The sequence below is a fragment of the Phyllopteryx taeniolatus genome, chromosome 13 (assembly GCF_024500385.1).
Source record: "Phyllopteryx taeniolatus isolate TA_2022b chromosome 13, UOR_Ptae_1.2, whole genome shotgun sequence".
NCBI classification, from domain to species: domain Eukaryota; kingdom Metazoa; phylum Chordata; class Actinopteri; order Syngnathiformes; family Syngnathidae; genus Phyllopteryx; species Phyllopteryx taeniolatus.
Window position 1 is genome coordinate 16,030,663 of NC_084514.1, and position 14,375 is coordinate 16,045,037.

Here is a 14,375-nt window from a genome sequence, read left to right on the forward strand (position 1 = left end):
TACTAACGCGACGTTTTTTTTGTTTGTTTGTTTGAAAGGCCAGAACGTTTCGTCCGAGTTCTTGTCCTGTGCTGTCACCTGCTGGTCAAATTACGGAATTATTTTCTCCACCGCTGAAAAGTGTGCTCCGTTACTAAGTAATTATCTTTGTATATAGGAGTTTATTGATTATGGTGTAAAACAGAATACAAGTCAAAAATGCGTAAAAAACACGAAATAATTATTTGATCCCAAGCAAAACATAATTATGCAAGTTAGTGCTGTACTTGGTGGAGAAACCCTTGGTGGGAAGCGCAGCAATGAGACATTTCTTGTAGCTGGTCACCAAGTTTACACAAAGCTCAAGGGGGATTTTGGCCCATTCCTATTTACAGAAACTCACTAAACCCTTAAAAAGTTTCTTGGCTGCCACTTGGCTTCTGCTCCCCCCACAGGCTCTCTACTGGGTTGAGGTCTGGAGACTGGCCAGGCCACTCCATGAGCTTAATATGTGCCTTTTTGAGTCACTCTTGTTGCACTGGCAGTATGTTTTGTGTCATTATCATAAAGTCCTATCTGCAACCCATCTTCTGCGATCTTACTTTTTGGATAGGTATTCCGATTTTACAGTACATGGTTCCCCTCACTGGCGCCTCGATGCAGTGAAGTCACCCTGTACCCTTTGCAGGAAAACAACTTTGTTTCATTCTGACCACAGTACTTCCTCACAAACCTGACTCATTTAGCTTTTCACTAGCAAATTTAAGATGTGTCTGCACATGTGCCTTCTGGAGCACAGAGTCCAAAGCAAACATGGTGAAGCAGCATTTAGCTATTATCCTGCACACAAATGGAATACGTTGCCAACTAAGTGACATCAGCCCCAAGTGTGCATGTTTTTAAGTCCAGGTTAAAAACTCTTCTTTTTTTCTTTTTAGAGCATTTCCACTTTTAAATGATATTTCTTGCACTGTGTGCCATTTTAATTGTATTTTTATTCCCCTACCCCTCTTTGTTTTAAATGTTTATAAGCTGTTTTTTTTGTTTTCAAATGCTTTTAATCATGTAAAGCACATTGAGTAACCTTTTGTATGAAATGCACTATATAAATAAATTTGCTTTGCTTTGCTTAGAGCAGGTGGACCTGAAAGATTTCAGTCCATTACAGTGAAGTGAGTGACCAATTCTTTTCTTGATGACAGAGGTACTGCGGATCATTAACAAGTTCCTGTCGTGTACAGAGGCTGCTCCCTCAACTTTCTCCTTATCACTCACCACTCCACAAAGCAAGATCTTGAATGGCGATCCAGACCGACTGAGGATAGTTGGTCATTTTGTGAGTCTTCCGCTTTCCAATAATGACACCAATAGCTGTCACCTCACCAAGCCTTTTGCTGATGGTTTTGTGACTCATTCGAGCCTTGTGCAAGTCTACAATCTTGTGCCTGACATGTTTTGACAGTGCTTTAGTCTTGCCCATGTTGGTATAGAGATTGGAAGGCAAGAAAGGGATTCACATGGCACATATTTTATACACAATTTGGGATTAGGAGTATTGGCAATTGTGCACAGCTACTGTATGTGGCATATGCGCACCGGCCAATCTGTAAGAGCCACAATTATGGTTGAGTTGTAGATGATCAAATATTGACTTTACTCAATAAAATGCACAACATTTTATAACTGTTATACTGTTGTAGTTTATACATTTTTGACTCATTCTGTCTTAGGCAGTAATCTTCTTTCTAAGAGAGCAAACACAAATTCAGCAGGGGAACAAATTATTTCCCTCACTGTATCTAAGAACAGTGTTTATTTCCAGACTAACGTTTTAATTCTCAAAAACCTGAACACTGTCAAAATGGTATAAAATTGTTCAAGTTTATTCTAATATCTATACATATACACATTTAGATCACAAGAAAGAAAAAAAAAGACAATTATGGTAATAAAAAATGCAGTCTTGAGTATTTAATTAAGTGAGGATACTGCATATTCAAGCATAAACTCATCTGTGACCTGGACTTCCATTATGTGGAACAACTGCAGCAGAGTACTTCATCGTAACGGCCACTGTAACTGTGGAGGAGATAAAATATGAATATGTATTAATATGAATACAGAGATTACCGGTAGTAGCTTCAATCAGTGATTGAAATAACGCATCCACTCGCACTTAAGCTGTAGTCAAGATATGCCATCATATTTCACTTGCGTAATGGAATGGGGGAAAACAAGTATGAGAAAGACAAAGAATTTATATCAAATTGTTATACAAGCCATTGCAGCGTATCTTTCTTGGATTGAGCTTCAATGTAAAACTTGTCATGTGGAAGTCCATTAAAGGAGCTTCTAAATTTACTGTACAGGTAAGATTACGTAGCAATACAACTGCAGGCTCTCAGCTGTGCTAAATGTTAAACTTACTGTTGTTAATGGTAAAAATTAAACCTTAAAACGTGGATCAAACCCTATCTTTTGATGGATACCATTTTTAATGTTGCACTTTCCTGATTGTATAATGGTAATGTTGAGTATAAACGGGTAGAACTGATCCAAAAGTAGGCTGGGTTGTCTTCAGTTCTATTTTATCCAAATTATACCGTCGCTCTTAGCATCATCACTGAGATAAGACTTGTCAAAGGGTACACGTATACACACACACACACACACAAAACAAAGGACACACAGAAACGCTTTGAAAAATAAAGACCAGAAAGCGAGGGTTGATAAGCTCATGACAATGTCTTCCATATCACAAAATATAGCAGCAGTTCTTTATTCTTTTTAACATTTTGACAAAGGAATGACACTTGGAAAGTTCCCCCTTTAAAATGGGGGTTGGTTCATAATTTGTCCCAATAAGCATATTTTTACCACAACCTCCCCATCAATAACATGTCTGAGACCACACTTCATAATGTCATAAGGGTTCAATTGACTCACTTTAGATGGGAGCATTGTTTCCCCTGAAGGGCCATTTGTTAAATTGTTCCATTGAGAACGTAAAACCCAAATTTGACTCACTCTATGACGGTGCAGACAGAACAGCAGATGTTTGAGCAGTTGGAGCACTGTCGGCTGCAGGAGGAGCATGCAAGTCGCTCGCACTGCGAACAAGATGTCCGGCATAATGTGCTCTTCTGACACACGCAGCAGCCAGTTGGAGGCGGCCCTGGAAACATCAAGCGCATGATTATTTTACCCGCTTTAAAAGAGTCCATCTATTGATCTTCTACACTGCTTGTCGTTATTTGGGTCACAGGTGAGCTGGAGATTATCCCAGGTGACTTTAGCCGCGAGGCTGGGTACACCCTGATTGGTCGTCAATCAATCGCAGGGAACATATACAGCAAAAGACCGTTCACACCCATGGACAATTTAGAGCAGGGGTGTCAAACTTACTTTCATTACTGGCTACATCGTAGTTTTGGCTTCCCGCAAAGAGCAGTTATGAATGTGAAAATCATACAAATGCCCATCCATCTATTAAACTCATTCTCCTCATTAGGGTCACGGGTATATATTTTGTGCATCCCTAGTTGGTGGAACAAAATGAAGCAGCAGCTGCAGTCAGAAGTATGTTGTTGCCCAATACTGGCCACTCATGCCAGAGTAGCATCTGCCCCATTTGCACACTGACTGAGGAGTATCTGCAACATTTGCAGAATCAACATTGTCCCAGATTATCGGACTACTCATCACTTTAAACTGCAGACATTCCTTGAAGTGTCGGCGCCCTTTGCACAATGGTCATTGCACCGGACTATTGCGAGATTAGTCATTGGAACTGCTCTAAGTGTTAGAGGCCTCTGCATCTTTTTGCACAATTGTCAAAAAATAAAAAAAATTAATAAAAAAAAATATTTTTAAAATTGTACCGGCATTACCAGATAACTAGCAACCCTTTATTGCTCAGTGAATGTTTTTGTCAATGTCTTTATGTCTCAAAAGTGTTCTCTGTCAATTGACTGTCTGTTGTCGTACTAGAGCAGCTCCAACTACCGGAGACAAATTCCTTGTGTGTTTTTTGGACATACTTGGCAAATAAAGATGATTCTGATTACTAAATCCACAAAAACGGCCACCATTGTTTCCCCATTTTTTGTACCGGATATAGGGTATGTGAATTTAGCAGGGGTCCACCAAAATCACATTTTGTCATCATTTTGCGAAAGGTAATACATAATAATAATAATAATAATAATAGAGGCGCTATGTTTTCTAAAATAACCAGAAAAGTCTAGTTGCGATTGATTCAATGCCCTGAGAATACAATGACCTGGATGAATGAGAATATTCAAAGGCTGGAGATTAAAGATCTCCTTCAAACATCAGGTCAGAAATATACCCGTTTAATGGAAAAATTCGCACATACTGTGCATAGCTTCACCAGCTATGGATCACCCCTTACGTCATTGTGGGAAACACTACGCCATTGAACCCACCTTGTGTTCTGGTCGCTTTTGTCAGTCTTCCGTCAGTTCCTATCAACGTCTGTCCTCTCAAGAGAGTCTGGCTGCTTTCAGCAGTCTCTTGTCCAGTTGGCTGAGGGTCGTTGGTCTTCTCGTCGGCGGACCATATTTTGTCCACCACAGCCTTGGCACCATTAAAAAGTAAGTTCTTTGTCTTTTCTGTGAAAAGAACAGCGGGAAATGAGTCGATAACACCGCTAGCCCAGCCGGGCGATGTAAACAATGATATTTGTTAGTTTTCTTACCGCTAGGAGGGAGCTGACTAGACTGCTGGGCTACAACCACACTGATCATTTTATTTAGGTCAAAAGAGATCAAAACTACTTAAGTGACACGGGTAACAATGTTGTTCCTATGAGCAATTATTAAGGTGTTGAATACTTTGGTTAGCAACTTAGCACAAGAACGGGGCTAACTTTAGCTAATGAACGTCACCGAACACATACTTACCGTATATTTCTTTCCTGTATTTATTCCCCAACACGCTGGAATTATTCAACTCATGCTGCCCGACGTGTATTTTGTACTGGGACGAGAAGGTTTCCGTAAAAGGGTACGCTCGCTTCGGCATGTTAGCAGCAGAAAAGCCAAAAACAAGCTCCAGTCTCTCTCGGATGTCCCACGCTTGGTAAGTTGCGGGAAAAATGTTCAGTAAAAGAAGACAGCCACTTGGACGCAGGATTTATTGTCACGTGAATCTTTAAAAGCCAACGAGAAAGCGTCATTTCTTATCACGTGATTTTACATTTGCTGGGCTGTGCTGAGTTCAGGGACGGTGAAAGTGTGGTAATTTAAGCATTTATCTAAGAAATCTTGCGTCAAACTACTGAAAATGGACAAACAAAATAAAAAAAATCTAATGCTGTCACATTTGACCAGAGGTGCCATAGTATTTACACCCTGTACTTCAGTAGAAGTACAGATACTTAAATTAATTATATATATATAAAAGAGACGTTGGTAAAAGTAGAAGTAGCCTACTGATTCAGCTTCTTTACTTTAGTAACGCAAAGCAAAGCAAATTTATTTATATAGCACATTTCATACACAAGGTAACTCGATGTGCTTTACATGATTAAAAGCATTTAAAAACAAAGAAAAAAACAGCTTATAACCGTTTAAAACAAAGAGAAAAAATAAAAGTACAATTAAAACAGCATACAGTGCAAGAAATATCATTTAAAAGTGGAAAAGCTCTAAAAAGCATGGGGAAAAAAGAAGAGTTTTTAACCTGGACTTAAAAACACACTTGAGGATGGCATCACTTCTGTTGGCAACTTATTCCATTTGTGTGCAGCATAATAGCTAAATGCTGCTTCACCGTGTTTGCTTTGGACTCTGTGCTCCACTATTTGACCTGTCTGTCCATCTCAAGAGCCCTACTGGGTTTATATTCCATTAGCAGTTCTTTCATGTATTCAGGACCTAAACCATTTAGTGATTAATAGACCAGTAGCAGAACTTTAAAATCTATTTTAAAACTGACTGGAAGCCAGTGTAAAGACTTTAGAATTGGAGTAATATGCTCTGACCTCTTTCGTTCCGGTCAGAACCCGAGCTGCAGCATTCTGAATGAGCTGCAGCTGTGTAATGCTCATTTTAGGGAGTCCAGTCAGAAGACCATTACAATAGTCAAGTCTATTTGAGATAAGCATGGATAAGCTTCTCCTGGTACATTAAGTACTTAAGTAAAAAAATTAAAATGAATTGTTATCTTTAATCATACACAATACTGTATCCATTTTGATTTGGCACAACAAATCTGTCTTTGTCATAAGGCAATTGCACATCCCGAGTGGTGCTCAAATCCTTTTTGCTCGAGCCCATTTTTTTTCTACATTCATCAATATTAAAACAAATTAAAATTACCCTCCGTTTTATCAATTTCAATCAGTGTTTTGATATCTGAAGGGCATTTTTTTTTAGTCCTCAGGAGAACATACATGTGATATGATATGACATTGATGCTTGGGATTATTTTTTTTTTTTTAACCCTTCTGACTAATATCTTTGAACAATGAGATCCCTCTGATACTGCAGAAGCTGTCTGATGACCATGGCTTGTGTTGTAAAATGTGATTACAAAAATGTCAGGAAAAGCCTACTACTAGAACAACAGATTTATTTGAGGTTAATCAGAGGCACTTTAAATGGTGACCGTTGTGTTGACTGCAATTTAACATGAGTGATTAAATTCTGAACAGAGCCGCATCCCCATTTATTTTAGAACATGCCATTTTTCCCATTTTTTTTTTTTAAAAAAAAAATCCCCACCTGTGTGGAGTTTGCTTGTTCTCCCCGTCCCTGGGTGGGTTTTCTCCGGGCATTCTAGTTTCCTCCTATATCCCAAAAACATGCGTGGTAGGTTGATTGAAGACTCTACATCGCCCCTAGGTGTGAATGTGACTGCAAATTGTTGTTTGTTTCTATGTGCCCTGCGACTGGCTGGCAACCAGTTCAGGGTGTACCCCGCCTCCCGCCCGAAGATAGCTGGGATGGGCCCGCAACCGTAGTGAGGATAAGCGGTAAAGAAAATGGATGGATGGATGGCCAATGAAATGATTCTGAGCTGATTCTGATCCACTTCCAAATGCAGGGAGTAAAAGTAAAATGTTGTCAAAAAAGTACAGCTACTGAATCTGAAAAATCTATTTAAGTGTACTACATAAGTTTACTAAGTTAAAGTTAAGTTTAAGTTATTTTAACTTAAAACAAACTACTATTACCTTAAGAACTGTAATGAAGTATTTGTACTTGGTTGCTCCTCAGTTTCCACCACTGAATTTGACAATACTAGAACATAAAACAATACAAAATCATGAACAGTGTGGCCAGTTTTGTTGATTTAAGGGAAGAACACAGCTATTTTCTACCAAAAGCAAATAAAGAACAAAACAAACTTACACATGTATGATTTATTAATAACTGTTGAGGAGATCACTTTTAGTGATGAAAAATGCCACATGATCTGTACGACTGTGAACGATGAGCAGGGGTTTCTCCTCTAAAACATTTGGATCATGCACTCCCTGGACTTTCCAACACCGACCCACTTGACTGTAGGGAGTGAGAGACAGTGTCACAAGAGTCATGTGTAAACTCATTGGCATCACTCTTCCGCAAGGTAAAATGTGAATTAAGACCTACTTGGAACTCCAATGTGGTTCTCAATGAAGCGGATGTAGTTTTGTGCCTTGACTGGGAGGTCACCCCACTTACGTGCTGCAGATGTGTCTGTCTTCCACCCAGGGAAAGTCTCATACTCAACCTCCACTTTTTGCAAAACATCCATGTTTGCTAGGATTCAAATAAACAGTGTGAATAAAATGCTAACATACATGTCAACTGCCCTTTCATCGCCTCATCTCCAAAAAGTACCTGGAAAATGTGGAATTCTTTTCCCGTGGAGTTTGTAAGCGATGCCTACTTTAATTTCCTCCAACACATCCAGAATGTCAAGTTTAGTCAAAGCGATGCTGCGGGAAGGTTGACAGAGTTAAAGGCAAATATATAAAACATTGTACAATCATTATTATAATGACTGTGCTGGGGAAAAAAAGTATGAAACAAAAAGCATGCTCCACATAATTATTCTTTTAAACACTCACGCAGTGAACCCATTGATCATGTGGGCGTATCTGACGATGACAAGATCCAACCAGCCGCAACGTCGCTTCCTCCCTGTGGTCACACCTACCTCATGACCCCTTGTCTGCAGCAGTTCTCCGACTGCCTACAAACAAACAAATTTCAAAACATAGATTCCTTCCATCAGATATCAGACAATCAGGTCCTCTCATATACCTGCTCAAAAACATTCAGGAACACTAAAACAACACATCCTAGAGCTCAATTAATGACATTTTCCGGGTTGAAAATCTTTAGTCATTACATAGTGGAATATGTTGAGAACAAAATAATTGTTTTCAATTTAAATCAAAACTATTCCATAAAGGTCTGGATTTGGAATCATATGAAAAATAAAAGTGAACAAAAAAAAAAATCACATCACAGGCTGATCCAACATCAGTAGAAATTTCTCAAGACAAGGCAAAATGGGGCTCAGTAGTATGTGGGTGGCCTCCACGTGCCTGAATGACCTCCCTACAATGCCTGGGCATGCTCCAGATGAAGCGGTAGAAGTTCTCCTGAGGGATCTCCTCCCAGATCTGGATTAACGCATCAATCAGCGGTGCAATATGGCATCGGTGGATGAAACGAGACATGTCTCAGATTCAGGTCTGGGGAATGGGCAGGCAAGTTCATAGCATCTATACCTTAATCATGCAGGAACTGCTGACATGCTCCAGCCACATGAGGCCGAGCATTGTCATGCATCAGAAGGAACCCAGGGCCTACTGCACCAACATATAGTCTCACAAATGGGTCTGAGGATCTCATCCCAGTACCTGTGCTGCACTCCAAAGAAATGCCTCCCCACACCATTATTGACCCACCACCAAACCGGTTGTGCTGAAGGATGTTGCAGGCACCAGAACCTTCCCCACGACGTCTCCAGGCTCTGTCATGCCTATCACATGTGCTAAGTGTGAACTAATTGGAAACAGGTGAGTGTCATTACTGGGTATAAAAGGACCATCGCCGAAAGAGTCAGTTGTTCCCAAGCAAGGATGGGGCGAGGTTCACCACTTTGTGAACAACTGAGTGTGCAAATAGTCCAACAGTTTAAGAACAAAATTTAAAATTGCAAGACATTTTAGGGATTTCATCATCTACATATACAGTCCATAATATAATCAAAAGATTCTGAGAATCTGGAAAGATCTCTGCACATAAGCGGCAAGGCCGAAAACCAACATTGAACGCCCGTGACCTTCGATCCATCAGGCGACACTGCATTAAAAACCAGCATCGTTGTATAAAGGATTTTATCATGTGAGCTCAGGAACACTTCAGAAAACCATTGTCAGTTAACACAGTTCATCGCTACATCTACAAATGCATGTTAAAACTCTACCATGCAAAATGAAAGCCATACAGTATGTCAACAACACCCAGAAACACCGCCGGCTTCTCTGGGCCCGAGTTCATTTGAGATGGACTGACGCAAAGTGGAAGAGTGTGCTGTGGTCTGACGAGTCCACATTTCATATTCTTTTCGGAAATCATGGACGTCGCGTCCCTCTGGGCCCAAGAGGAAAGGGACTATCTGGATTGTTATCAGCACAAAGTTCAAAAGCCAGCATCTGTGATGGTACGGGTTGTGTTCGTGCCCACGCCATGGGTAACTTGCACATCTCTGAAAGCACCAATAATGCTGAAAGCTACATTACAGGTTTTGGAGCAACATATGCTGCCATCCAAGCAACATCTTGTTTCCCTGCTTATTCCAGCAGACCCGTCTCCCATAGAAAATGTTTGGCGCATTGTGAAGTGCAAAATATGACAACAGAGACAGCTTTCACTGTTGAGCACCTGAAGTTGTACATCAAGCAAGAATGGGGGGAAAAAATCCACCTACAAAGCTTCAACAATTAGTCTCCACAGTTCCCAAATGCTTATTAAGTGTTGTTAAAAGGAAAGGTGATGTAACACAGTGGCAAACTTGCCCCTGTCCCAGCTTTTTTGGAACGTGTTGCAGGCATCAAATTCAAAATGAGTGATTATTTGTGGGAAAAAACAAAACAACCTGCATCAGTTTGAACATTAAATATTTTGTCTTTGTAGTGTATTCAATTGAATATTTGAAAATCATTGTATTCTGTTTTTATTTACATTTTACACAACTTCCCAACTTCATTGCAATTGGGGTTTGTGGTAATACGATTCTGCTGGTGACAGTAAATGTATTCTGAACGTGACCTGTGGCCCTAAATTTATCCCTGTCTGCGACCCGCATGAGAGCTGAAGTGTCAGTCCGTAAACACCTCACATACCCTCTGGGCCAGATGCCGAGTCCAAGGCACATGATCAGATACAAAATATATACATGTCATGGTTAAAGGTACGGGTTACATATGGTGTAATTTAATTGTATACAGTAAAACGGGGTCAACACATAATTGATTTTGTAACATTTTAACCGACCCCACACATGACGGGGAAGAAAACTGCCACGTAGCTTCTTACTGTTCTCATAGTGTGTGGTATACTCAAGTGTACTCATGAATGTATGTCCACTGACAATACAGTGTCAGAGTCTGTCGTAGTACCAAGACTGATACGTGAGAGACAGCATGTTGCCACAGGGGCTACAGACTGCCAAAAAATACAGGGTGTCCCAAAATTAACGATACATTTCTGTTTTTCTATTTCATTTCAGGTATCATTTGGACGGACGTAAAGCCATTAGTATTTGACAGCTTAGGTTTTGCAGTTTTGCTCGACACAACCTGCAGCGCTATTTGTGTCCAGCTTCAGGTCCCTCTAATTTCCATAGTAAATATGGAACAAGTTTAACATTTACAGTTGTTGGTCCCGACCGTTTTCCAAGCACATCTGTGAAGAAAAATCAATCTCAACACATCCCACACGGCAGGATAATCACTTAGGATAGTCTTTCAGAGACATTTGAGAATTGGGTCTTTGCTGAGTTGGATCACTATGGAGGGAAAATATTCAGCCTTGGGTAATTATTGGCACATGTGTACCCCGCTTAAGAGAGTAAGTTACAATAACATCTTACATTGAGTTGTTCAGTGGGGAAGGCTCCAATTCCCACGCGGGTGGTGTAGGCCTTTGCTACACCAAACACATCACCAATATTCAGCGGAGGGATGCCAAGACCGGTGCATGCCCCGCCAACAGTGCAGTTTGATGATGTTACAAAGGGATATGTTCCTAAAGAAAGCATTTGTCATCATAATATTACAGAGGAACAAAAATTCTAATGATTTCCATATGAATAGGCTACATTAAAAACATCCTACCGAAGTCAATATCAAGGAGAGCAGCATTGGCCCCTTCAACCAGAATTTTCTTTGGAGATCCATGAAGGGCTTCGTACATGTAATAGACTCCATCTCTGACCATGGGCCGCAATCTTTCACCATACTCCTGCACAGCAAAATACAGCTTGCATGTTGGAAGCAGCCACAAGACACCAGTTGTTTAATCACGTGTCTGTACCTTAAGCTTTTTTAATTGGTCCTCAACGTCGACTGTCAAGGATGGATACATGGATTGATACTGGCGGACAAGGTTCTTGAATCTGAAGGGGATTCATATAAGAAATTTTTATCCTAAAGGACATAGCAGGAACAGAATGAGGTTGACATTACTGTTTGTCCGTACTTGCTAGAGAAGTCCTTAATGTCACCCAGAAGGTCACATACACGAAGACCAGTGCGGGACGCTTTGCTGGAGTATGCGGGTCCAATTCCCTTCTTGGTTGTTCCAATACTGCCATTGAAAAGCAGATAATTGAAATACAGATATAGTAATTCATACAAAGAACGTTTGTGTTACTTCTGGGCAATTGTAAAGTGTCAAATCTTACTTCTTTCCTTCTTGTGCCTGTCTTTCAGTTTCCTGTAAGCCGTCGACGACCTGGTGAAAATCAAACACTGAGGAGGGAAGACAAGTTCACAAAAAGGACATCAAAAATACAAACAAATCAACACCATACGCACCAAGATGAGCCCTATCTGAGACAATTAGTCTCTTCTCCCAGCCTTTCAACCCTAATGAGAGAGGAATGGGTATTAATAATTATACAAATGATCTACACTCAAAGAACACTTGTTATGTAGGTACACCTGCAGTCTCAGCAAACCTTAATAATAATTTTTAAAAACCACACACATTCAACATTCTGCCTTTCCAAAGATAATAATGCTCAATCTTGATTGGCATTGCAAGAGAGGTACAGTATTTATTTATACTATCTGTTAATTATTGTACCTTCAGTTTGCATCATGCTGAGAGGTCTTGTTTTTGTTACCGTCTTTCACAAATTGGACATAATTAAAAAAAACAAAAAACATGATGCACTACACTTAAACACCACCGCAAACCATGATAAACAATGAATACCTCTACCATGTCGTATTATTATTTTTGTAAAGGTAGAATTGATGATTGAGTGACGTCTACCTTTCTTCTCATTTTTGTCCCCCTCCTCAAACAGGCCAGGTAAATGTATGACCACACCATTACCTACAAGAGCAGAAAGAAAATATTGAAGAGGTGGCACCAGGACACATTTGTGCAAATATTTTACAAGTAATTACATTGTTTCACTTGCTGTTTTTACCAATGAGTGAGATGCTTTTGGGATTGATGATTCCACTGGGGAGAAGGTGGAAGTCGTACTCTTTGCCGTCCACTACCACAGTGTGTCCTGCATTGTTGCCCCCCTGGGAATCAAAAGCAGTGAATGTCATAAATCAATATTTTGATGTCCCCATCACCACCATGCATCACCGTTTTTCTTTTTTTTGAAGATGATTGTGGGTTGTTAACTAACATTTAGCTCAAAACCTACAGATTTCTGCTGGAAAGAGACTATTTCACCTTTAACCATCATTATCACATTAAGCATGCATCCAGAACCCAGACCTAGATCCAATTGGAAAGCTATCCAGTAACCTAAAAGGGGGCTGTGCACAAGACACGCCCCCCCCTCACAATCTGACAGACAGGTATACACTTATTAAACCAGTTTATTAAATTGTGTATTTTGCACAATGATAGGGGCTAGCATGTTGGGGTTTGAATCTGAGCTCTGGCCTTCCTGGGTGGAGTTTGCATATTCTCCTTGTGCTTGCGTGGGTTTTTCTCTGGGTAACTTCCACACTCCCAAAACATGCTATTCTGCTCTCTGAACTCGAAATTGTTCAAGTGTGAATTGTTGCTTTCCTCCACGTACTCTGTGATTGCGTGACGAACAGTCCAGGCTGTGGCTCACATCGTGCCCAAAGTTATCTGAAATTGGTTCCAGCTCACCCACAAACATAACAAAGAACTGGTATTGATAATGGATGAATGTTTTCCTATATTGTCCCAAAGATTTCTTTTCCAATTCTAGTGTGGCTATGCGCCACATATATTTTTAACAGAAGGTTTTAAACAATTTATTGTGATCTCAGTCAAAAAAAAGAAACAACAAAAAAAGAAAGTCAAACTGGTAAACATGGATCACGTTGTATCCACTGCGAACAACATTGGTCTTTTCCACTTAAGAGCCTGCCTGGCCTATTTTAACACCAATGGCCCAGAAGCTGGTGGAGGGCCCATGTCTGCTCCCCCCTGGCGTAGACCTGGCCTCCTCACATATCAAGCCACTCTGAGAATGTGACCCGCTCTACAGTCCACTGGGTGGGTGTAGGGAGGGGGAATCTTGCTTGTGCTGTCAGTGGAGAAAGTACAACGTGCAGCAACTGCTGTTGGCAGCTTGTCCAGAACTGAACTGGACTGACCTGATTTCTGACCAGTGTTACATCTCACATACGAGTCAACTGAAGCCAACTTGTCTGCTTGTTCTTAGGATTGAAAATTAATGCACGCGAGAAAACATTCCATTTACATGGAATCCATTTGATAGAATCAACTTGATCGGTATTTTCCCATAGGTCTCCCATGCATAATAGATATGGACGAAATCCTGCAAATGTTACATCCACTATAATACTCGCGGCAAGAGTAGTTCTACGCACTTGTTTGACTTCGCTCCCATTGCAAACATTTACCTGACATCTGCAGACAACGTCCGCTTGAGTGGCCAGCAGGTCGACCACTTTTCCTTTTCCCTCGTCGCCCCACTGCGCACCCAGCACCACAGCCACTTTGTTCCCGACGTCGTTGCGCGGCCGCTTGAGCCCCGTGGCGACGGCGGGCTGGTTCGTGTTTTTGTGCTCTTTGGCCGACCAACTGAGAGCCATGATGGCGGAGGCGTGGGGCTGGCCGTCTCCTCAAGAGGACTAGCAGTCTGTGTCTTTGTGTGTGTGCGTGCATTGCCAT

At 40.8% G+C, this 14,375-nt stretch overlaps 2 protein-coding genes across 4 annotated transcripts; both read right to left on the bottom strand.

Moving 5' to 3' along the window:
- Positions 1-1,841: 1,841 nt before the first annotated feature.
- siva1 (SIVA1, apoptosis-inducing factor) lies at positions 1,842-5,116 on the bottom strand. Of its 2 annotated transcripts, none has more exons than XM_061794855.1 (4): positions 4,905-5,116; positions 4,428-4,613; positions 3,007-3,154; positions 1,842-2,058 (listed from the first exon to the last, which is right to left on the bottom strand). In XM_061794855.1, the coding sequence occupies exons 1-4, from the start codon at positions 5,023-5,025 to the stop codon at positions 2,010-2,012; spliced, it is 504 nt and encodes a 167-aa protein (XP_061650839.1). In that variant the 5' UTR covers positions 5,026-5,116; the 3' UTR covers positions 1,842-2,009. The 2 variants fall into 2 exon arrangements, with proteins under 2 accessions (XP_061650839.1, XP_061650840.1); XM_061794856.1 differs by having other exon boundaries at positions 4,700-5,044.
- A 2,238-nt stretch (positions 5,117-7,354) lies between these two features.
- adss1 (adenylosuccinate synthase 1) lies at positions 7,355-14,369 on the bottom strand. 2 transcript variants are annotated; one of them, XM_061794852.1, is made up of 13 exons: positions 14,105-14,369; positions 12,670-12,772; positions 12,510-12,572; positions 12,047-12,097; positions 11,914-11,980; positions 11,709-11,816; positions 11,544-11,625; positions 11,345-11,471; positions 11,101-11,255; positions 8,063-8,187; positions 7,833-7,930; positions 7,602-7,751; positions 7,355-7,511 (listed from the first exon to the last, which is right to left on the bottom strand). In XM_061794852.1, exons 1-13 carry the CDS (start codon positions 14,294-14,296, stop codon positions 7,459-7,461), a joined length of 1,374 nt encoding a protein of 457 aa, XP_061650836.1. In that variant the 5' UTR covers positions 14,297-14,369; the 3' UTR covers positions 7,355-7,458. The 2 variants fall into 2 exon arrangements, with proteins under 2 accessions (XP_061650836.1, XP_061650837.1); XM_061794853.1 differs by lacking the exon at positions 12,047-12,097 and having other exon boundaries at positions 14,105-14,367.
- Between the last annotated feature and the right edge of the window lie 6 nt (positions 14,370-14,375).